Below are 25,357 nucleotides of genomic sequence, written 5' to 3' on the forward strand. Positions count from 1 at the left end.
TCTTTGGGCATTCAAGCGGCACTGTATTAAAAACAGACATGAGTCTGTAGTGCAAATCATTGCATGAGCTCAGAAACTCTTCTGAAAACCACTGACCAGTTCGTCACTGCATCCACAAATGCTAATTAAAACTCTTAAATGCAAAGAAGAAATTATATCCATAGATGCTGCCACCTTCTCTGGGCCCGAGGTAATTCAGACTGGACCGAGGGGAGGCAGAAAAGTGTCCTGTGGTCCAACAAGTAAACATCTGAAGTTCTTTTGGAAATCATGGACTCCGTGTTCTCCGGACTAAAGACCAATCAGCTTCTTATCAGTGCATAATTTGAAAGCCAGTATTCATGATGGTATAGGGGTGCAAATAAGGAAATCACTTCAGATAAAAGTGAAGATTTGCACAAAGAAAAAACATCCTTTACATATTATTTATTAAGTAAATATTAATTCATTTGAAACTTAATACAATAAAATGACCTGATTTGCATTTCCTGAAGAAGAGATGCTTAAAATGGCAAGAAAATACCATAAAATTATATTTCTAAGGAGTGAACTGTGAATTAAAATGTAATTTCAAGAAAGAAAAAAGAAAAGAAAAGACATTGTGAAGGTGTTGTTACGCTGTTGTTATGGAATGTCAGATGTTTGCTAAGGTGTTGCTAGGCCATTGCTCTACAGTCCCAGGTGGTTGCTAATATGCTCTCTCAACACTTCACCATTCGTTTCCTATGATAAAAGCTGCGTTTAAACAAGCGCTGTACAAATAACATAGGTGCGATCGGTCAAAAGCAGAGGTGCAGTACTCTCATACAGGCGTTACGATCCTGACAAAGTTTGTGGTTCTAGATCGAAAACTGTGACCTGGGGAACGGGTACAAAAAACCATCCAATAATAAAACAAACATAAAACAGCATAACTCTCTCCAAAATGATCAGTGTTTGAACTGCGGTTCAAGCTGTATTAATGACAGAAGAGTAAAAGGAAAAAGACTCATAGGGACATCAATACTGTACTCGCATTGCAAGCACCCTGATTGCATAATTATGTTTACATACTAATGTAAGAAACATTTAATATACAGCAAAATGCCAAAAATAGCTCTGCACTTCTGAGCGTTGACTCCTATGAGAAAGCCCTCTAAAATCTCGTAAATGTCATTTAACATCAGTGTAGAACTGTATTTACAGTGTCTCTGACTCTCTCCAAGACTGCTGCGCCTCCCTGATGAGATGGCGAGGAGAGGTCGGGCCACTGTTTGCACAGCCATGTCTCACTCAGGTCCTGTAGCGCCCCGCCAGGAAGACAGGCAGACAGTGTTTGGCGACTGTCTGGGTGGAGGCTGCCCTAAAGGCCCCGTGCTCCACAAAGCCGAATTACTAAGTCAATGTTTTCAGTGAGTGTATTTAATTGTCAACAGTAGAGCGAAGCACACCAGACCACAATGTGACCCCAGAGAGACGGAGGAGAGCCAACATATTTGACCTGAACCGACCACATTACGTGAGAATTTAGGAGGTGAATGTTTGAGTAGGTTGGTGATCAAAAAAATGCTGGACAACACAAGTTGCTCAATTCAAATCAGCTATTCTGGAAGCAAAAGCACAGTTTATCACTTTTATCCCCAACAGAGAGCCTGCATGCTAATATTAGTGTAATATTAAATCTCATTGTTTAGCAAGATAACTTTGGAGTAAGTGGACTATTATTGTACTGGAATACTTGGTGTCGCTGGACGTCCCAATAAAAAAATTCCCTTTCTAACCTACATGCAAGATACCTTCATGGCAAGATACTGTAAGTTCCACATGATAATCTTGTCTGAATTCATTATCTTACTAGACTGAGCACCATGTACGCCATGTGCTGTGCATACAGAAGAGAACCAGACATGAAGTAAGCTCAGGGAAGGACCGGCCACCGGGAGCACCAGAAGAATTCCCAGGAGGCCACTCTATCTATTGGCTGTGCAGTCAGTCCACAAACAGTGAGAGAAGAGAAGGAAAGAGAAGGAGAGATAATGATTGGCCCACACATGCCGTATCCTTAGTGCACCTGCCCAATTACACAGTATGACTACAGCCCTGTATATTGAAAAATCCAACCAGACATACAGAGGGCAGAGAAAAGAGCACCTTCAAAAACGAGGTGAAAAATTACGCTGTTGTATCTCAAAAACAATCAATCTACAAAATAATGTGCTAATTGGACCTCAGAGTGAGTGATTTCAGAGGCCCCCCAAATTTGAAAACTTTTCAACCTTGAAAAATGTATTGTAAAAAATATTCTGTGCCTTTTAGTCAAAAACATCACAGAAGTGGCTTCACAGTGTGACTTCTGTGTGAACAACAGTTATGATTTTGCTTTTCTGTGTATATTTTACAAATCAAATGCATTGAATTTTTGATTTTACAATGTTAAAATTATTTCAAATATATAAACATTGGTAACATTTTATTTTACTGTCCCCTGGTTCTAAATGTGAGGTACAAACTTCATCCATCCATTTTCTAAGCTGCTTCTCCATCAGGGTCGCGGGGGGGGGGGTGCTGGAGCCTATCCCAGCAGTCTTCAGGCGGAAGGCAGGATACACCCTGGACAGGTCGCCAGTCCATCGGAGGGCAGACAGACAGTCACTCACACCCAGGGGCAGTTTAGCACGTCCAATTGGCCTGACTGCACATCTTTGGACTGTGGGAGGAAACCGGAGAACCCGGAGGAAATCCACACAGACACGGGGAGAACATGCAAACTCCACACAGAAAGGACCCTGGCCGCCCGGCCGGGGAATCGAACCCAGGCCCTCCTCACTGTGAGGCGACTTCAAAGTACTAAATAATTCATTATTGATCAAGTACCAAAATACCAATGCAGTCTCAATAATTTACACTGAAATTACACTAATAAGTTCTATATATTAAACTAATAATGGGGACAGTATTGTACTTAAGATAATTACCTAGTACTTTGAATTTGCTTGGTTAATACCTAGAACTTGCGAGACTGTACAAGAAAGTGTTTCCTAAATACAAATTTATTTTAATAATCAATGTCGTCAGTGGTTTTTTTTGTATAGATATTTCAAAGAAAGAAAGACTGACTCTGAGAAGTCCATATGTAGTATTATTAAATGTCCATATATAGTATTATTAAATTTTGTTGTTACAGCTTCACATGTTGCCATAACAACTGGTGTTACGAAGTGTTAAGTGATATTACAACTATAAGAAAATAAAGAAATGCAATATTTCTGCACACAATGTGACTTTGAAACTAAAGCGACAGTAGACTGTATTTTATTAAAGCTCAGACCTTGGTAATAGTCAGTGGTATTATAACTTAACTTTACTGATGTTCAATGTAAGAGAATATTTTATGATTGAACTTCATATCAACATATCAACCTGTTTACCACAAGTGGTGAAGCACAGCAGCTTTCTCATGTTGGCTTACTGTGCTTATTTGTAAGCTTATATTTGTAAGTTTACTAGCAAGCAGCCTCATAAAAAGGTTATAGTATGGAGATAATTGACCAGCTAATTTGGTCTTCATTAGGTAATTGCTTAGTTCGGTAGTTAGGTAACATATCTTAAATAACAAGGTGGTAAAGTAATGTGAGGCATATGATTGTTTATTACAAAGCCAAACTAACTTGTGTATATGAAGTGACCAATGATTGTACACCGAAGGGTGTACAATGATGGTTGGTGTTGGTTGTGGTGGGCCAGGGCCAATTTTGATCCCTGAGTAAGCTTACCTGTCTCCCAGGGGTAGTCCATCTTTCGTCCAGGACACAGCTGGTGGAGGGACCCCCTGAGTTGAGCATAGAATTGTCAGACTGTGAGTGGCATTGGTTATGTAGGCAGTCCGGCCTATATTGATCCGGAGGTCCCTCTGGAAGCTCATGGTGGACCCATGCTGCTCGTGGCGAATGATGACGGCTTGGCTTTTCAAATTCTTCGTTCCAGAGCGTTCTGAGGAGTTTGGAGTCCTGTCTAGATGTTTACCCACCGGTGTGTTCTCTTGAGTGGTTGCCCCCTTATCTGAGGTGGCCTGCATTGCTGTCATCTCTTCCATGAACTTGCCAATAAGTTGGGAGGCAAGATCATCTGTTACATCTCCACTTTCTGCAAGCTGGCTGATATTTTTCATCAGTTCCTCAAACTGAGATGGTTCTAGGTTGAAAGCTCCAGAAGCTGCCGAAAGCAGGGAATCACTGGCAGAACTAGAGGCAAGGAAATAGTTCCCCAAAGCCATTGGCCCCTCCTTAGCCTGGCCTTCATCTAGATAAAACTCATTCTTTTGCATCCAACTTTGACCTGGTTTTTGGAACTTCTTGACAAGGGGTAATTCATCCTGGTCCTGACATTTGGTACTAACATAACCTCCCTCCTTGTTGAGGAAAGTCTTGGATCCACTGTTATTTTTTTCCTTCCCCAAGCTCTTTCCCTCAGGATGCTCCAGAAGCCTGTTATCATGGCCTATAAGTTTCAGGATGAAGATGTCTGAGGCCTGGTTGGCCCAACAGCTGTACTGCCCAATGTCTCCAGCCTCTAAGCTGTATATCCTCAAAGCTCCACTTTTTGTGATGCTTAGACGTTTGGAATTCTGAAGGTCCTGGCCATCCTTCTCCCAGTGGATTTGAGCTTTGGAAAAGTGGCGTACTGGACACTTGATGACTATGGAAGTCTTTGGAAGCAGATAAGCTCGTCCACCGATGGTGAAACTCAACCTTTTCTCCTGCCTTGTCTGGATGTAGATGCGTTTGAGGCCCAGAACCTGAGGGCATCGTTTCTTGGCGTACTTGTGCTCTGCAAACATGACAAAAAAAGTTTAGAAAGTTCCAGTAGGTTCAAACCGCCAGCTAGCTGACGACTCCAGTGCTTATTACCAGACAAGTCTCTAACATGCCACAATGAGCTACACAAAAGCCAAGAACATTCTTCAAACCCCACAAATAATCTGTTTCAGACCCTTTTTCTGAAAGTTGGCTTGTAAATGTTGATTCCAAGCCCAGAGTATCAAAAGAATCACACGGGATGTGAAAAATCTCATGAAAATTTGGAGATATGAAACCCATGAGAGAAAAACAAAAAATGAAGTGTCCTGTATGCTTGAAGACAGATAACTTGTGAGAATATAAACACTGTATGGAACTATACCTAATACAAAAGATATCCACAACGATATGTCTGAAGGATCAATTCTCAATTATAACACTGTTGTATCTTGATGGGATTATGTCAAAAACAATCAATCTACAATATAATGTTATCAAATGTCTGGGCTAAAATCGCACGGCTAGAAAGTCCCATGTGACAGCAGAGTGTTCGGTGCTTGCCTCAATTTATGATTTTATCATTTTGAACATGATAACACTCACATTGCCCATCTTTTCCAAAAACTCCAGTGTATTCTTGATCAGAATATATCTCTGGCAATCTTGGAAGAGCTTGGAAAAAAAAATGACTCATTACCTCATATGAAGGATGTGAACTTGCATTGGGCAGTAAGTGAGGTCACTTAATGACTATGATGACTAAGATGACTATTGGCTGGGAGCCAACAAGCTTAAGCCTGGATCAAACAGGGTTAAGTCGTGAGTCGTGCTATGATGTTAAAGTCACAAAAAATATTAATCATGTTTTATTACTCACTTCTATAACTTAAGAATAACTCAACCAACTAACCAACTACCCTGTAGTTACTGAATAATAAGCCTTAGTATTTATGAGCCTGGAATTTGAAGAGGTTAAGGAGGTAATCAGTTGGATCAGATGTGTTAGGGGTGGGCTCGCAGTGCTTGCATTTTTATTGGAGGTGCTCCAAAACCATGGTTGAGAACCACTGATTGATTTGAGAGGGTGGGGGATAAGACCCTTACTATTGCAGGGGCTCATGCGGCAGCTTCTGATTAGCGGTGGGGCTTGAAGGCCGCTGCAGGCGGATCTGTCCAGAGTGACTAGCTGCCCAGACACTGTCAGCCTTCTACATACAGGCTCCCTGCGCTGGATCCCCTTTCCACAGGTCACAGAGCACTATAGACATACATTCACAAAGAAAAATCAACAGAGAGCAACATTAGGCTGGGTGTAAATGGCGAAACTGTGTGCAGCTTGTAAGTTGTGTGAAGCATCATTTTTGACCGTGGCACCAAGCAATTAAAAAAGAATAATATGCAACATATCCCTTCACTAGATAGCAAGAGTAGAGGCTAGTATATTTCACTAATTGCATCATTCTGGCTACATGAACTCACCTGTGAGTGCACTACTGGGCACTGAATGGACATGATGGTATGGAATGGACATGATGATCAGCAGCCTTTTTCAAATGTGGTAGTTAAGTTGCTATGGCAGCTTTAGGATGCACTTCCAGTAGCTGGAGTTGGTGTATAAAGGTAAATCTTGAGGTTTAACAGTACACTTACTTTCATGCAACATGCAAGTGTGCATGGTGGTAGCACAGTTGTAACAATATTTGTATTTCGACCATTAAACAAATTTACAATGGTAATTCAGAGTCAGATCAAGTGGCCCTTGGGGGGTAAAATCTACAGAAGATAGATCGGCTTTGCAACATTTTTGGCATGTTTTAAAAACTCCATTCGTTTTTTCTGATGGATAAAAACAGCTTGTTTCAGGCTATTTCACGAACCCTGTTTAAAACGGTTGCATTTGAAACACTACTACTGAATTTCATGCAAGTTTCAAGCAACTAAATGTACCTGCAGGCTTTACAATATACAGTACTGTGCAAAAGTCAGAGACCACCATCGTTTAGTTCATTTCCAGACAAGACGACTATTAAGGATGAGTCTTTCATTTTTCAGCATCATGAAAAAAAGTAAAAAAACATATACATAACAGAAAATATAGAAGCCTAAACAAATAAATGTAACATCAATTTTTTCACTATTTAATGTCACTCTTTACCTTTATTACAGCTTCCATTCTTTTCAGGAGATGTGCTTTGTTTTTCATAGAAATTTGCAGGAATATCTTTCCACTCTCAAAGTTCAGTCTTAGAAGTTGGTTTAGCATTTTCTCCTTTTCACTAACCCAAAACACATTCAGTGATGTTGTATTGTGTCACGCTTGGCTCCTCCCACTCCCCCATGTGCTCGTGTTGTGTTTTCTTCCCAGTAGTCCATGTGCTTTTTTGTTTTGGTTTTCACAATCCTGCCCCCTTGTTTCGTGACTCCGCCCCTGATTGTTTCCACCTGTTTCCCACCTGTCCCTCGTTATCCTGGCATGTATTTAAGCCCTGTGTTTGGCTTGGTCTGTGCTGGTCTTTGTTGTTTGATATGTTTGATCGTGTTTGATTTGTTTGGTGTGTTTCTCATTATGTCTGTTCCCCCCAATCTCTTCGTCTTGGCTATTTGAACCTGGACCGTTCTGACCATGACCCTGGATTTGCCCTTAATAAAAGTCGCTTATCTCCACATATGCGTCCGCCTCCTCGCTCCCCAACGTTACATATCGACTCTGTGTTGGTCATTTCAACTCCAGTGTTGGAAACTCCTGTTTTTTCACTTATTCACTTAATTTTTCTAGTCTCCTGAGAAATATCACCTCAACATTAACAAATGAACAGTGACCATCGACTTTTGCACAGAACAGTAAAGCTTTACTCTCGACCAGACATTCGTCACATACACACCTTGGACCACTCTCCCCCGTCCAGGTGGGGCTGTAGACAGTGTGTGTCTGTGCATGGCCGGTGTGTAGCAGGCTTAACTCCGTCACACTCTTCATCTGGAAGCTTCCGGAAGCTCCCGCCGGCCAGACGCTGCCTGCAGTAAACCTTCCGCCACTGTGTTCCCCTCACACATGCCTGAGAGCACTGCAGGACACGACACAGAGCACAGTCAAACCAAACATACCTACACACCCTCAGATACGCACTGCAGCTCTTTACAAGCTGTTAGAATAAATGTTAAAAACACGACTGCTTCTATTAGGAAAAATGGTTAATGTTGGTTAAAGTCAGGTATGTTCTCTGTAGAGGATGTGTTAACTTATTTTCATTACGGTTTATCTACTGAGTTTAATTTATATTATATATATATATATATATATATATATATATATATATATATATATATATATATATATATATATATATATATATTTATTATTTTTTTTAATGTGTCCTATGCAAATGTTATGGTACATTTTTATTTTTTCCATGTTAAACTTAACACACTAAAATGTGCAGAAATGTGTTTCCTTTCATACAGAAAATAAACAAAACATGTAATTTGACCAGGGGTGTTCAAACTTTTGGATGCAACACTATGGTGGTGTAATGAACCTTATGTATGTATGGACTCTGGTGGTGTAATGAGTCCTATCTATATATGAATTCTGTGTATGAACTCTATGGTGGTGAAATGAGTCCTATCTATATATGAATTCTGTGTATGAACTCTATGGTGGTGAAATGAGTCCTATCTATATATGAATTCTGTGTATGAACTCTATGGTGGTGAAATGAGTCCTATCTATATATGAATTCTGTGTATGAACTCTATGGTGGTGAAATGAGTCCTATCTATATATGAATTCTGTGTATGAACTCTATGGTGGTGTAATGAGTCCTATCTATATATGAATTCTATGTATGAACTCTATGGTGGTTTAATGAGTCCTATCTATATATGAATTCTGTGTATGAACTCTATGGTGGTGTAATGAGTCCTATCTATATATGAATTTTGTGTATGAACTCTATGGTGGTGTAATGAGTCCTATCTATATATGAATTCTATGTATGAACTCTATGGTGGTGAAATGAGTCCTATCTATATATGAATTCTGTGTATGAACTCTATGGTGGTGTAATGAGTCCTATCTATATATGAATTCTGTGTATGAACTCTATGGTGGTGTAATGAGTCCTATCTATATATGAATTCTATGTATGAACTCTATGGTGGTGTAATGAGTCCCATCTTTATGTGAATTCTATGTATGAACTCTATGTTAGCGTAATGAACCCTACCTGTGAATAACCTCTATGTGTGAACTCTATGGTGGTGTAATGAGTCCTATCTATATATTAATTCTATGTATGAACTCTATGGTGGTGTAATGAGTCCTATCTATATATTAATTCTATGTATGAACTCTATGGTGGTGCAATGAGTCCTATCTTTATATGAATTCTATGTATGAACTCTATGGTGGTGCAATGAGCCCCATCTGTGTATGGGTTCTCTGTATGACCTCTATGGTAGCGTAATGAACCCTACCTATGAATTAACTCCATGTATGAACTCTATGGTAGTATAATAAACCCTATTTATGTATGAACTCTATAGTGGCATAATGAGCCCAATCTATGAATGAACTCTATTTATAAACTCTATGGTGTGGTAATGATCCCTATGTATGAATGAACTCTATGTATAAACGGCGTAATGAAAGTTACCTGCTGCCACTCCTCTGCCTCCCAGGTTGGTGGGCAGTGGTGCTGGTTGCAGGCCTGTAGCTCTGGGGGTCTGTTCTCTCTGCACTCGGACAACTCCACTGGCTCTGTGATGTTACCCCCTACAGACCTGACACACCACACACTGCGTGTCTGCAGACCCACACCACATGGCTCTGAGCAATGAGACCACTCACTTACCTCCCACCTGAAACACAAACAAATACAGTACTGCGTGAAAGTCAAAGTCAGTGGATTTTGAAATGTTAGAATTGATCAATCACTGTGTTTGTTCTGAGTCGTCCCCCGTCTGTGATTGGTCCTAATCACAGTGTTGTTTGTTCTGAGATTTCCCCTGACTGTGATTGCTCCAAATGACCATGTAGTTTGTTCTGAGATCCCCCCTAACTGTGGTTGATCCTAACCACAGTGTTATTTGTTCTGAGACCTCCCTCTGACTGTAATTGGTTGTAATCACCATGTAGTTTGCTTTGAGACATCCCCCCCGACTGTGATCGGTCCTAACCACACCGCTGTTTGTTCTGAGACCTCCCCCTGAAAGTGACCAATCCAAATGACCATGTAGTTTATTCTGAGAGCTCCCCTGACTGTGATTGGTCCAAATGGTTATGTATGTTCCAAAACCCCACTGACTGTGACTGGACCTAGTCAGTGCTGTTTTAGACCTCTGCGTGACTCTGATTGGACCTAATAATCATATTGCTCATTCTGAGAGCGCTCCTTTATTGTGAACGGTCCTAATCACCATGTAGCTTGTTCTGAGAAGAGCCGTATAGAGAGAAAGTAGCGTCAACTCCATTCAATCCAATGGACCTTTTTTTTCAGCTATGCAATTTTTTTCAATAGTTCCCGGAGGTTAGCCGAGCTGCAGCAGAATAGCCCGGTTGTGATGTACTTTCAAAGGGTAAAACAATTAAAGAACAAGGGATGCATTAATATCATGATTTTCAGACTGAGTATAAGTATAAGTACATATTTCTAAGTACTCACTAATATTACATCTAGCACCACACTGAGTTACGCTTATTAAATATACAGTTAAATCATTAAATCTAGTTTATTTTAAATGTAGCACAATAGCTATCTATGCCACATTAGTTAACTTCGATCATGTTTTGCTGCAGGTTTTTAACCATTTCAAAAAAGCACTTTGTACGGCTGCGAGTAAAGCACATTTCAGAGTTTTGATCCTCATCTGTCTCTTTCAACAACAGTGACAGCAGCAGTCACATCTAAAGTTAACGCATCCAAAGAGCTCATGTTTCCAGTGGGTAAAGTCATATTGACTTTGATTTGAGTTGAATGTCCTCTAAAGCTGGCATGATTCACAGTGTAACTATATTGGAATAGACCACTGTATATGCACAATGACCATAATTTATAAACTCACACTGTTCGGAAAATGTCTTGTACATGCTACATGGAGTGCAGTCCCTCTCAGACAGCTCTGTCTATGAACAATATCAGATGAAGCTTATTCAAAAATAACACACACACACACAAACACACACACACAAACACACACACACACAAACACACACACACACACACACATTTTCTAAGCCGCTTCTCCCTCAAGGTCGCGGGGGGTGCTGGAGCCCATCCCAGCGGTCATCGGGCGGAAGGCAGGATACACCCTGGACAGGTTGCCAGTCCATCGCAGGGCAGACAGACATACACATTCACATGCACCTAGGGGCAATTTAGCCAATTGGCCTGACTGCATGTCACCTGGTCACCTGGTCACCCAGCTGGGGAGCCTATTTTACAAAGACAATCATCATATTAAAGATTATACTTTGCTACTCCATTCAGTCAAATGGAGCAAAGTCAGCATATATGGACTCCATCCATCCATCCATCCATCCATCCTCTAAGCCTATCCCAGCAGTCTTCGGGCAAAAGGCAGGATACACCCTGGACATGTCACCAGTCCATCGCAGGACAGACACAGACAGTCACTCACACCTAGGGGCAATTTAGCAAGTCCAATTGGCCTGACTGCATGTCTTTGGACTGTGGGAGGAAACCAGAGAACCCAGAGGAAACCCACACAGACACGGGGAGAACATGCAAACTCCACACAGAGAGGACCCTGGTCACCCAGCCAGGGAATCGAACCCAGGCCCTCCTCGCTGTGAGGCGACAGCGCTACCCACCACACCACCTGTATGTATGGACTTTGATCACAAATTTGACTTTTGCTGGTTTATGCATCTCCACTCGCATTGGGGAAAGAGGCTGTGATTATGTATGTTTAAAAGTGGGCTAAAAGAGTGGGAATCTGCCAAGAAAGCATGCTTGAAGTGATCAGTGAATTTGTGTCCAACAGCAACACTTCCCTGAGTGAGTAGACCCTTATTCACTGCTCTTATGAGGAGTTTGTTCTTTAGCCCTGCAGTTTACACTTGTCTTATGTCACATGGTATCAGCTGCTATTGGATATTGGTATCGGTGGATGAGTAAGAGTGCATGTAAATGAGCACAGAACTGGTATCCATGCATCTCTAGCTTATTGCAGCATGTTTGTTTACTTTACAGTGGCCAACAAGACCCTATTCACAAAATGTGTGGTCATTTTGATGAAAGCATTTTCTGCATTTGCGGCTTGTTTTTTATTTGCAGTTTGTTGGGTCTTCTCTGCCACCGTAGTTTACTCTCTTGCATGTGTACACTGCTGGCGTTGCACACCTGGTGGGTTCACAAATGACCCAGTGCTGACCCACACAAAAACACACAAGAGCTACTGCATACTGAATGTTTGGATGCGATTTATTTACAACAGCACACATGCATAAGCAAACACACACACACACACACACACACACGCACACACCGAGGAAGACAACAGTGAACCTGGATACACACAGTGGAAGAGTTAGAAGAGACTGGTCAGATTGGTGACCTGTTTCTTAAGCTGAACTGTGCTGCAGATGGTGCACTCGACTGTTTATCAGCCCACAGAGACACCCTGAGAATGCACACACTTCCCACTTCAGCCTCCCAATAAACAATCAAACGTCTGTGAAGTCAAACTGTCCACTTAGGAAGCAACACTGACTGACAATCAATTTCACTGCTGGTGTGCAAATGGAACAGACAACAGGTGGAAATTATTGGCGATTAGCGAGACGCACTCAATAAAGGAGTGGTTCTGCAGGTGGGGACCACAGACCACTTCTCAGTACCTTTCTGCTTTCTGGCTGATGTTTTGGTCACTTTTGAATGTTGGTGGTGCTTTCACACTCGTGATAGCAGGAGACGGACTCTACAACCCACACAAGTGGCTCAGGTAGTGCAGCTCATCCAGGATGGCACATCAATGTGAGCTGTGGCAAGAAGGTTTGCTGTGTCTGTCAGCGTAGTGTCCAGAGGCTGGAGGCGCTACCAGGAGACGGGCCAGTACACCAGTAGACGTGGAGGAGGCCGTAGGAGGGCAACAACCCAGCAGCAGGACCGCTACCTCCGCCTTTGTGCAAGGAGGAACAGGAGGAGCGCTGCCAGAGCCCTGCAGAATGACCTCCGGTTAGAAACCGACTCCATGAGGACGGTATGAGGGCCCGAGGCCCACAGATGGGGGTTGTGCTCACAGTCCAACACCGTGCAGGACGCTTGGCATTTGCCAGAGAACACCAGGATTGGCAAATTCGCCACTGGCGCCCTGTGATCTTCACAGATGAAAGCAGGTTCACACTGAGCACATGTGACAGACGTGACAGAGTCTGGAGACGCCATGGAGAGCCATCTGCTGCCTGCAACGTCCTTCAGCATGACCGGTTTGGCAGTGGGTCAGTAATGGTGTGGGATGGCATTTCTTTGGAGGGACACACAGCCCTCCATGTGCTCGCCAGAGGTAGCCTGACTGCCATTAGGTACCGAGATGAGATCCTCAGACCCCTTGTGAGACCATATGCTGGTGCGGTTGGCCCTGGGTCCCTAATGCAGGACAATGCTAGACCTCATGTGGCTGGAGTGTGTCAGCAGTTCCTGCTAGATGAAGGCATTGAAGCTATGGACTGGCCCGCCCGTTCCCCAGACCTGAATCCGATTGAGTACATCTGGGACATCATGTCTCGCTCCATGCTTTAGTCCAGGTCTGGAAGGAGATCCCTCAGGAGACCATCCGCCACCTCATCAGGAGCATGCCCAGGCGTTGTAGGGAGGTCATACAGGCACGTGGAGGCCACACACAACACTGAGCCTCATTTTGACTTGTTTTAAGGACATCACATCAAAGTTGGATCAGCCTGTCGTGTGTTTTTCCACTTTAATTTTGTGTGTGACTCCAAATCCAGGCCTCCACTGGTTAATAAATTTGATTTCCATTGATGATTTTTGTGTGATTTTGTTGTCCGCACATTCAACTTTGTACAGAGCAAAGTCTTCAATGAGAACATTTCATTCATTCAGATCTAGGATGTGTTATTTGAGTCTTCCCTTTATTTTTTTGAGCAGTGTAATTATCGAAAAATGTCTTCACTGGAACTAAAGGGCTCAAACCCTGATAAACAGCCTCAGCCAATTATCCCTGCTCCACCAAACTGTTGGTACTATGCATTGCGGTAGGTAGTGTTCTCCTGGCACCCACAAAACCCAGATTCATCTTCTCAAGCTAAGCTCACAGTGAGCTGGCCAAGCAAGACATCTCGCTTTGTAAAACAGACTCACTCGCACATTAATACAACAATAAACAGAGCAGGCCTGCTGTGTGGAGAGTGAAAGCTCCAAATAAACTGGTGAATTATAGCAGCACTTCTGTATAAAACACAGGCCTCCATACACACAGCCTGAGCTAAACGCAATACACACACTAACACCACATCAGGTGTTCATTCACACACATACAGCATGCATATGGATCCACTGAGGCTTACACAGCTAAGACTACACCTAATGTAGCACGTTTAACCCTCTCTTACCTAGCATATCGTCGGTGAACCATTCAGAGTCTTTGTCCACTTTAATTTTAAAAAAGCTCCTATTTCTACCCTGAAGTCAACTCTTTCTCTCTTATAGTGGGATTTCTTAATGGTGTTATTGCATTTGTTTTGATATGTAAAGATATGATCCAGCCCGCATATACGTCACGTGTCTAAGCATCATGTAAATAACATGTGATCACATGTAACGTCACACCATGAAAGCCATCACTTTTACATGCGATCACGGATTTTTTCCAAAGGCGATATTTTCACGTGACCACACAGTTTTTCACGTGATCACGTTTTTCACACGTGATCAAATTTTCAGGTGATTTATGTGTGATCACAAAGTTTTTCATGTGATCACATTTCTCACCAACATTTTCACGTGATTACTCTTTTTCATGTGAACACACTTTTTTCACATGACCACATTTTGTTTTCACGTGGATGTGAAAAGCGACATGTTACGTATCTAAAAACATGCAAGTCTCAAGTAAACATTTGTAACATCACGTGAATGCGATCACACGTAATGTCCTTCCCTGAAATGGCACGATTTTTCATATTTTACGTGATTTCATATTTTTTCTACTTTTTTGATTATTGTAATGCTGGGGACACATGCTGAGAGAAGCGAGATTTATTAGGGGCAAATCCAGATTCAGGGTCAAAACGGTCCAGGGTCAGAGAGCTGACACGGATAGATCGGGGAACAGACATGATGAAAAGAAACACAGACTAAACGCACAACGGAAGACAGAAGAAACAAGACCAAACGATATAATACACACAATACAAAGACCAGCAAACTAACAGGGGAAAACACAGGGCTTAAACACAGAAACAGCAAGGATTAACAATACACAGGTGGATAACACAGGTGAGAACAATCAAGGGCGGAGTCTAGAAACAAGGGGGCAGGACCGGGAAGAAACAAAACAAGGAAGCAAAACAAAAGCACATGGAGGACTGGGAGGGGCGAATCGTGACAATTATATAGTTTATGTGAAAGTTGTGAGTTTTTTTTAGTAAGTGAACGGCTGAAAGTCTTGGATATTTATTTGTTATTATTGTTATTTATTTATTTATTTATTGCCACAAACAGCTATTTGGATAATAATGATAATAACTTTACTGAATCACTTCATGCCAGTAGTGGTTCAAAGTGTTTTACAGGCAAATCATAAAGTTTAACAGCAATAGACAAAACTATGAGTATTAAATAAAACTCATATGGAGCAATGACAAATATCAAATATAAAAAGGTAAATGCAAAGAAAAGACACTGAAATTGAATAAGATGCTACATTAAAGGGATGCACGGTTTTAAAGTGTGTGTGTATATAAATCAAATAAATCAATACATGTGCGCACATTCGCTACGTACACAGTGCATGCAACAATAAAGGCAGCATGGAGCTTCTTCAGTACAGTAATAGGAAACACAGAAAGCTCCAGTTTCACATGTTGATCAGATTTTACTGACCAACGTGGACATGCTCAACAGCTAGTCTGGGGGTAGTTGTATCACTATGGAAACATTTATTGTTGATTTTTTTTTTTGTTTGAGTAAGTATGAAAGGCCACTTAAATGTAAGTCATTTTTTTCCTTGATCAAAACTGCAATTTGTGGCAAACTAAATAAAAATCCATACAACATTATAAGAGCACGTTCTTCACACATCAAAACAAATGATACAGCAGCACTGAGAAATGAGGAGAGGAGAAGATTAAAGGACAGAAATATTTGCCTCAGCATTGAAGCTCAACAGTAACTTCATAACTTCCATAACAACAAACAGATACGCAGGGCTGTTTGATATTTAATATCCATATGATGGATTAAGCCCAAAAGGATTGGACAGAGCCTGAAACGTTATGACTCTTTCAAAGCAATTCACAATGAGAGAACAATCCAAGGGCACTATTACAATTTAGTCTGATGTTCCTGCCATCCATATTCATCACACTAACACAAAACAAGCTACAGCCTTAATAAACCCCACAATCCCCGGCATGTCAATCAGGCATCTGCGGGTACAATGGAAATTGTGATTGCGCTGCAACCAAGCACACGTTTCACGATTCCAATCAATGACAGATAATGAGGGCCGTAAAACATGAGCTAACATGATGAAACTTTCTCTGGAACTCATAAAATATTCTAATATTTTGAGCAGCGGTGCATAAAAACTTCACATGAAAGGTACGGTCGATGAGAGGGTCGTTTTTAAATCAACATCGGCCAAAATTTGTTCCATGGAGCGGCGTGCCGAGAAAGCCAGCTGTCCTGCTGACATTGGCAAGAGGGCAGGCTTGGAAAAAAACAACACGTTATTTTCAACTAGATGGCCTTATTTTGACAGCAGCCTGACAAGCTATTTAGATTCAATCTGGATTTTGGTCCTTGAACGCAGTCCAGACCCGCTTGTCCAGATTTTGGCGAGCCTCGGGGCAGCGGTTGTTTGCTGAAGAACTGATTCATGTTGCTTTCAGCTATGTTTTATTACTTGATTTCTCAGACATCTGTCTGTTTGGTATGTCTTTTTCATATTGTGTTTCATTCTCTGTAAAGAATGTGGTACCACAAAGCTTCACTAACTGGCCACTTTATTAGAAACACCAACCTTCTTCTTCCACCCACAGGCCACATTATTAGAAAGCCCTACCTTGGGCTTCCGCTCATTGGCCAATGTAGTAGAAACACCAACCTTCTACTTTCCCTGACTAGCTTTATTAAAATAAAATAAAATAAAAAACACACCAATCTTGTACTTCCACTCACTGGCCACTTTATTAGAAACACTGACCTATTACTTCAACTATTTGGACATTTTATTAGAAACGCCTAACTTGTGCTTCCGCTCGCTGGCCATTTTATTAGAAACACCTGCCTTGTACTTCCACTCACTGGCCAGTTTATTAGAAACAACAAACTTGTATTTCCACTCATTGGCCACTTTATTAGAAACACCAACCTTCTACTTCCACTTGTTGGCCACTTTATTAGAAACACCTGCCTTGTACTTCCACTCACTGGCCAGTTTATTAGAAACAACAAACTTGTATTTCCACTCATTGGCCACTTTATTAGAAACACCAACCTTCTACGTCCACTCGTTGGCCACTTTATTAGAAACACCTGCCTTGTACTTCCACTCACTGGCCACTTTATTAGAAACACTGTTGTGTTTCCACTCACTGGCCACTTTATTAGAAAATGGAAACTATTAGAAACACCTCCACTCCACTTACATTCACTGGCCAGTTTATTAGAAACAGCCAGCTCATGCTTCCACTCCCTGACCACTGTATAAGAAACACCCACCAGCGTGATAAAATCCATCCATTTTCTAAGCTGCTTCTCCATCAGGGTCGCGGGGGGTGCTGGAGCCTATCCCAGCAGTCATCAGGCGGAACCGTAATAAAATATTTGGTTATATTATCAATTATTATTATTCAACTCTGCCCTCCAAAATTGTTCATATTATATCCACAGTACCTACAGGCTAAATTTACAGACCAACTAATGGAAAGTTCCACCTAGGATTCCACCTAGTTCCACTTTCACTTTACAGGCAATTTGTAGCTGTTAATTTAATTAAAGCCCCTAAAAAATTTCAAGGACTGGATTTTTATAATTCCAGGAGACCGCAGCCATATCCACGAGTCTCAAGGCCAGGCCTTGAAGGATGACAACTACAGTTCCACCACCTCCCGAATTCCAATTCAACCCCTGATTATAGTCCTTCTAATACATCAAAAAACCACAACGACTTGTTGAGGTTTGAGTGTGGTGAGAAAACCCTTCTTCTCCCATGAATGGTGTGTGCAGCTAGTCTGATTCCCTCCAGGGAAATTTCAGCTGCCTGAATCCAGATGTCATTCCAGGACACAGAAAAACTGACACTACTACATACCACTACGACTGCCTACTACCGTCAGCATGTGCTCCTTTAAACGTCTTGGGGAAAGTTACTCAGTTCAGTTCACTCAGTTCTACGTAAGTAAGTGAGATTTTGATGGGCTTGTAGTTCTTTGAGTATTTGAGTGTAACTTATTAAAAAAATTCAGTGTCAAAAAAGCGGAAAACATTTAACAGAAGCCTTTATCTCACACAAGAGACTCATCATATTTTCAGTGGTCAGTGAGTCACTCTTTACCTTTATTCCAGCTTTTATTCTAATTTAGGAGACTCACTTTCAGTTCCTCAAAGAATCTGCAGACATATCTCCAAAGTTCAGTCTCAGAAGCTGGTTGATCATTTTCTGAACTAATCAAACCCATTCACTGGTGCTGAGGTCTGGACTCTGGGGTGGTCAGTCCATCGTTCAGCTTCTTTGTTTGATGTGTCCGTCTCCTTTTCTCAGTGATTTTCTTCTTGATCGGCTACACGTCCTTTCAGACCCATAGAGCTGAGCGGTCTTCTCACAGTGGAAGGATGGACAGAAACCCCTGTGGATGTTTTCAGATCTGAAGCAGCTTGATCTTCTCCTCTCTCTCAGAGATCAAAGCTTTCAGTGCTGTTTATCTGATGGGGGATAGTTTTGGTGTCTACCTGGTCTTCCAAGTGGTTGTTAGGAGGCTCATTTTCTCTGTAGTTTTTTAATGATTTTTTTAATCAGTTTATTTTTTATGTACTACATTTATTGATTTATTGGAGTATATGTATAAACTAGATGCTTCAAAAACTGAATGCAAAACATCACCTCTTACACGTTCTTCAAGCTACCTGTCAGACGCATGAAAAAACAGCCACCACCCTACTTGCCAGGTATCCAGGACGGGGGCAAAAAGTTTAATTGGAATTTGCACACTTGAACAAGGCCATGCCGTGTGGCGCTGGCTTTGTGCCAAGAGCGATTGCCACAGGTATTTCCTGAAAATGAGCTGATAGAGCCTTTTCACGGATCATCAGAGGGCCAGAGACTCTGCTGGACACCAAACATCAAAGAAGATAAATTAACGCCATTTCCTTTCCCCTAGCTGTCTCGCCATCATAATGTTTATTCATATCATTTCATCCACTATGTTCACAGCAGAGAGATTCATTGGTGACATTATTCTTCGGAATATTTCTTTTAGGTAGTCCGTAGTTGAGTCAAACCTTGTCTTCATTTTTCCAAGCCAGGCATGAGGTCATTCTTTATGTTTTGACCAGTCCAGTCTTGGTCTGAACTTAAGCACAGCTCAAAAGAAGAAGGAAAAAACGTGGGGGATTATTGGAACCACCTGTTTTCTATTTATGTTACAAATTACATCCACTAATTCTTTAGATTTCGATGGCAGCTTGTAGCCGGGATAGCTGATCTTAACATAGATGGTTGGCTTGCGTTGTATGTTCGTCTCAGCTGCCCGATGTGCTTTTAAACGCTGCCCAAAAAATCAACCCCCCACACTGCCAACCAGGTTCAGCTCAAGTTCTGCCGTTTTTATCAAAGTCGGAATGAATGGATGCTTTTATGGTTGGTAATAGGAACTTGAGAGAAACCATGGCAAACAGTCTTTTGGAAGCTTCTCATCAAAGAAGACTTCCCATTTTTCAAAAGTTCTGTATAACTCAGTTGTTGAATCATTCAGCGTGGTTTGGTGTGAACTGATTGACTGCAGAGGTGCAAATTTCTTCACAGTGGTGGTGACAGGAATACAAATATCAGCATTTTTTTACTATCCAAAACCACCAGTGAACCTCCAAGTGTAGGTTTTTTCTTTGGGGACTATGTTGTCTCACAACGGCCTTCATGCCCCCCTCCACCATGAACTAAAATGTGTTTCAGGGCAAAGTCTTCTCAAAACTAAATAAAACAGTGTCTCAGACAACAGCGCAGTGAATTCATAAGCATTTCATACAATAACTTTTTTTTTAACGGAGCTTTTACAGGTGGATGTCTGTTTCTTATCACCACCACTGTGAACAATTCTGACCGGGTAAGTTTCTCTACAATAGAGCATGTCACACCAAACCAATCCAAAAGACTCTGTTTGCATCTTAGCCATTTAATTACGGAGACATTTTCAGTCTGTGCCTGGCTTATCACTGTGATTGGTGCAGTCATTGTAAAGCCCGTCCATTTCTGAGTCATAAAGACGTCCTGCCAAAGTTTCAGAGAGAACAAACCCAAGGTCTTCTCTTTTGCTCTCGGCTCAATGGAAGTATAAAGTGATCCAGTTTGTGGTCCTTTATCCTCAGCGAGATCCAGATGTGAACTGTGGTCCTCTGTCTTCCAGGTTTCTACATCACTGTCTTGGGCCAAAAAGCTCTAGCCATGCAGCCACCTGGACTGAGTCACCACAACCTAGCAGATGTTTAGCAGCTGAAGCTATCTTGCTGTGCTTCAGGTGTTTGTGTGTATATATACACAAGTTCATTTGTCACAGAGATTCTGGTCACTGCTGCTATCAGGACTCTTGTTTTACATTTTACCACAGTGTTTTCAGCTCTATTAAACTGCTTCTTTGGATCGAGGCTCGTCAGAGAGACGGCATCTCAAGGTATGAGAAGGCGAGTCACACTTGCTCTCTATATTTCATTAATTTATTAATTATTTTGTTTATCAGGCAGCAGCACAATTCTATGTGTCACCAATGTTATGTGCTTTATCGTCTGGGTAATTAAAAGCTTATTAAAATAATGTCATATTATCTTTTTTATTAGTGATTTTAAATAGTTGCACAAGGTCATCGGACGATCAATGAGTCAGCCAGTTTACAAAATCCTCAGTTTTAACCAGAATGTCACTGGAGTCTCAGTCACTGGTGTTTCACCATGTGTTTGTGTGTATGTGTGTGTGTGTGTGTGTGTGTGTGTGTGTGTGTGTGTGTGTGTGTGTGTCTAAAATGAAAACCAGCAGCTGCAATTTGAGCCATAATCAACAATCAATTTTTTTCAATAGCTAGCCAAAAAACACAACCACATCAAATCAAAATCAAACACAGCCATTTACCTCTTAAAAAGCATTTCCACTTATAATCTATTCTTCTGCTTTAATGATGAGATTTCTCAACAATGCTGTCATTGCGTTAATGTAATATGTAAAGAGGGAGATCTAATAAAGCAAAAAAAGTTCGAGCAAACACATGAATGTGAATATAATTCACCATTCTGTAGCCATTTACTGTTACTCGAATGAAAAAAAAAAAATAGTAAGTGCCCCAATGGCAATGTACATGAATGTGCACACTGGCTAAGAAACTATCACTTTGCATCCAACAATAAAGGCAGCATGGAGCTTCTTTTACACAGAGATAGTAAACAAGGTAACTCACAGAAACCCCAGTTCCACATACTGACCCATTTCACTGAACAATGACTCTGGGCGCAGATTTCTGGGAGAACATTTTTTTTACTTTATTTTGTTCCATTTTGTTGGCAATTACATTCTATAAACTTTACGTGACCGCTGCTACATAGCACTGACATAATCATACCATAAACATGTCATAGCAGCTGTTATATGCAGTTACAAGCTGTCATGATAGACTTTTTTCAGTAATATGCCAATGTCACTGTTACAGTAACTGTTAACTGTCATGACAGAGGCCATATTATTTGATGTCAAGATGTTTAACTAGACTACTAGTAGAGAAAAAAATAACATGACCCTGTTATATTACTGAACACACTTTGCTAAATTAATGAACAAAACCTGTCATGATCACTTCTGACAGCTTAATATCTGCTTTAACGTGTTTACGGCATGGCTGTGTCAGTGTTATGTAGTAGATTTCAAGTGTAACCCAGAAAATGTGCTCATTTCAGGTTCTATTCACTGTTTAGTAAAAAGCAAACCCCTTTTGCTCTAATGGACATCTGGTTTTCTGAAAGGCAAATTGCAGTGAGGTCTTACCTAGCGGGACACGGCTGAGGGTTACAGATACGGACCATGGCAGGGGGTCTCGTTGACTCATCACAGAAAAAATCCTCTACCACTTCCTGCCTCCCTGCTCTAACACAGCGAAGAATGGCCGTCTGACTGCCTGCGGAGAGAAACACCACGACTGGAGCTCAGAAAACAGCTGAGGGAAGAGGTGCTGATCTGTAGCTGGGTGTTGTTTTGTGACTGTAAATTAATTTTTTTGAGAATACATGTTCTAGTTAGGTGTAAGTAACCTTTACAACCTGTAAATTGAAGTCTGGATATAACAAACTGTGTATAATACATTTAAATAATATTGCAAAATAACAATAAGAACTGTGGACATCACAGTTTTGAAGCACTGCAGTATGTACAGCTTATTAAGTTAGAAGGCCTTCAATGTTAGATTAATCTCTTACTTTGGAGTATCTGGATAAAATTCCTTTAATGAGGACATTCATTTTAACCTCTCAAATGGCCAGGGCCAACTGACAGGTCTGAACTTTTATACACAGTTCTATAACCTAAGAATAACTTAGTTTACCAGTTTGCATTGTAGCCCTTGTAGTTACTGAAAAATAAGCCTTAGTGTGTAATAAAACTGAGATTTTAAGGGCTTAAAGGCACAAGATTGATAAAACCTATTTCATGTTGCTGTCAATTTGTAGTCTCTTGAAATAATTGACTTTACGCATTTGTCAGTCGTGCTTGATGTTTGGGGGAATTGACCCAGCACTAGGATTGGTTAAACTTCTTCTTTTGTTTTTCAGAAGGCGAGAATCTGCTGTCTCTGGCTGTTAGAAGTGAGTACTACACATCCACAATTGAATGCACAAGTCACACCAGCTCTTTGTGACAAATCGTATCATTTTACTTTGATATCCAAATGTGTACCTCCTATGCAAAATGCATACAGGTCAGCAGGTTTGCTGGTGTAGTCCGTCAGCCAAGTCACGTTTGCTTCTTTAGTTTTGCACTGGAGCTACAAGACTAAAGTAATATATTTAACAAGTAATGCATTCGCATGGTACTAAGTGGATGATCTAATTATTCAATAAGACTTGACTTGAAACTGTGTGTTGTTCAGTACCTCTAATAGACTTGATTATGTGGTTTCTGATACTCTAATACACACTGCTATCTATAAGCACGGATTAAAAACACCACATAGCTGAAACAGTAGCAGCAGCACTCTGAATTTTGTCCATAATTTTGTCCATTCTTATTTTTCTAAAAATTACAAAGCGATCTTTATGTGAGAAACATATCTTGGCTGATTGACTATATGTGGGGTAAGGAGGGGAAATTGTATAAATTCCTTCAGGAGAAGGAAAAAACTTTAGTTTTAATGTAAGTCAAAGGAACCAGATGTTTTTAAGCATTATTTTGGGCTGTTTTCTTAGGTTCACTCATCATGAAATTTACACATGATGTAAAGGACAACAGACATTTTCAAATTATGTCAAATTGAAAAACTACAAAAATGGAGAAACAAGGTTTTGTTCTGACAGCAGTGATACGCTCCGTATGTATTATATAGACTAAAATATCTACATGCAGTAATGTGTCCCTTATGTAATATATATGTAAGTGCCTATATGTCCTAATAAAATGTCCCATATATATATATATATATATATATATATATATATATATATATATATATATATATATATATATATATAAAATAGGTAATATTACATTTGACAAATCTGCAAAGCTATTGTTATGCCTACAGTCCTATTTTTTGTTTTGGCTTTTATTATTTCTTTATATTGAAACAAACAGAAAAATCCCAGACCCAATAAATATAATTACTAACTATGTAATAAATTAAATGAATTAGGTAAAATATGTTTAAATGATGTATCATAACAGTGGCGATAACTCTAGATAACTAAGGTTTATGATTTTGGTGTCAGACTCACCTACACCACAGGAGACAGTACAGGGTGTGAAGCCTCTGTATTCCCACAGGTAGCCCTGCTGTGTGGGATTGAGTTGGGACTCCACGGGCCACTGAGGGGATGCTGGGGCTCCAGGACAGGGGCCCACAATGCAGGCCCTCTGCAGCGCAGGCTTCTCCCCACTGCACTCCTCCTCCGGCAGATCCACCTCAGCCTGCGTGAAGGACAGCAGCACTCTACACTTCACCCAGCGCTTCTGCAGACCAACACCACACGAGGCACTGCAGGACGACCACGGGCCCGGGATAAACCTGAACATAGCCACAGACTTGGTTTTACACAATATTAGAGCGTGGGGTCATGCATATGTCCCGTATGTATTAAATACATATGAAAGTACATGTAATGTAATGATACAACAAGCAGTGGTGGACCATGTTATCAGACCTAGGCTTCCAGTTCAGCAATATAGATCAAAACTTCTCTATGGTTTATTTATTTCTGGTAGTGTCTTCCTAATAGTATGTTAGCACTAAGCTGGTGAAAGGACATTTCATATCTTTTATTTGAAGCTTCTAGACATTAACATATATCTGAGTTTATATGTATCAGTTCTACAGTGACTCTTTCAGTAAAGATTGCTGGCATAGATCTGCCTCCACGGTTTTCCATTCCTAGCAAGTAACCCAAACCTGGCTAGATTACCATGAAGTTTGGAGATCTGCAGCGATTGACTCTGCAGAAAGTTGGCAACCCCTGCGCATCCGCTGACCCGCTCTGTCATTTTACGTGGCCAACCACTTCGTGGCTGAGTTGCTGTCGTTCCCAATCGCTTCCACTTTGTTATAATCCCACTGACAGTTGACTGTGGAATATTTAGTAGTGAGGAAATTTCACGACTGGACTTGTCGCACAGGTGGCATCCGATCACGGTACCACGCTGGAATTCACTGAGCTCCTGAGAGCGACCCATTCTTTCACTAATGTCTGTAGAAGCAGTCTGCAGGCCTAGGGGCTCGGCTTTATACACCTGTGGCCATGGAAGTGGCTGGAACACCTGAATTCAATGATTTGGATGGGTGACTGAATACTTTTGGCAATATATTGTATTCCCCCTGGGATCAATAAAGGAATCTGAATCGGAATCTGAATACACACATCCACACACACACACACACACACACACACACACACACACACACACACACACACACACACACA

General features: G+C 41.1%; 1 protein-coding gene across 2 annotated transcripts in view; it reads right to left on the minus strand.

Moving 5' to 3' along the window:
• The window catches only part of adamtsl3 (ADAMTS-like 3), a 274,633-nt gene that overhangs the window by 41,406 nt on the left and 207,870 nt on the right, over positions 1 to 25,357 (minus strand). For both annotated transcript variants that reach the window (XM_037545502.1, XM_037545501.1), the window contains exons 16-21: positions 24,158 to 24,447; positions 22,221 to 22,350; positions 9,431 to 9,635; positions 7,658 to 7,840; positions 5,880 to 6,033; positions 3,753 to 4,806 (exon numbers count right to left, since the gene is read on the minus strand). In XM_037545502.1, coding sequence (XP_037401399.1) covers positions 3,753 to 4,806; positions 5,880 to 6,033; positions 7,658 to 7,840; positions 9,431 to 9,635; positions 22,221 to 22,350; positions 24,158 to 24,447 — 2,016 coding nt within the window. The remainder of the gene's footprint in view (positions 1 to 3,752; positions 4,807 to 5,879; positions 6,034 to 7,657; positions 7,841 to 9,430; positions 9,636 to 22,220; positions 22,351 to 24,157; positions 24,448 to 25,357) is intronic.

Source organism: Pygocentrus nattereri, chromosome 15, assembly GCF_015220715.1.
Source record: "Pygocentrus nattereri isolate fPygNat1 chromosome 15, fPygNat1.pri, whole genome shotgun sequence".
Taxonomy (NCBI): Eukaryota; Metazoa; Chordata; class Actinopteri; order Characiformes; family Serrasalmidae; genus Pygocentrus; species Pygocentrus nattereri.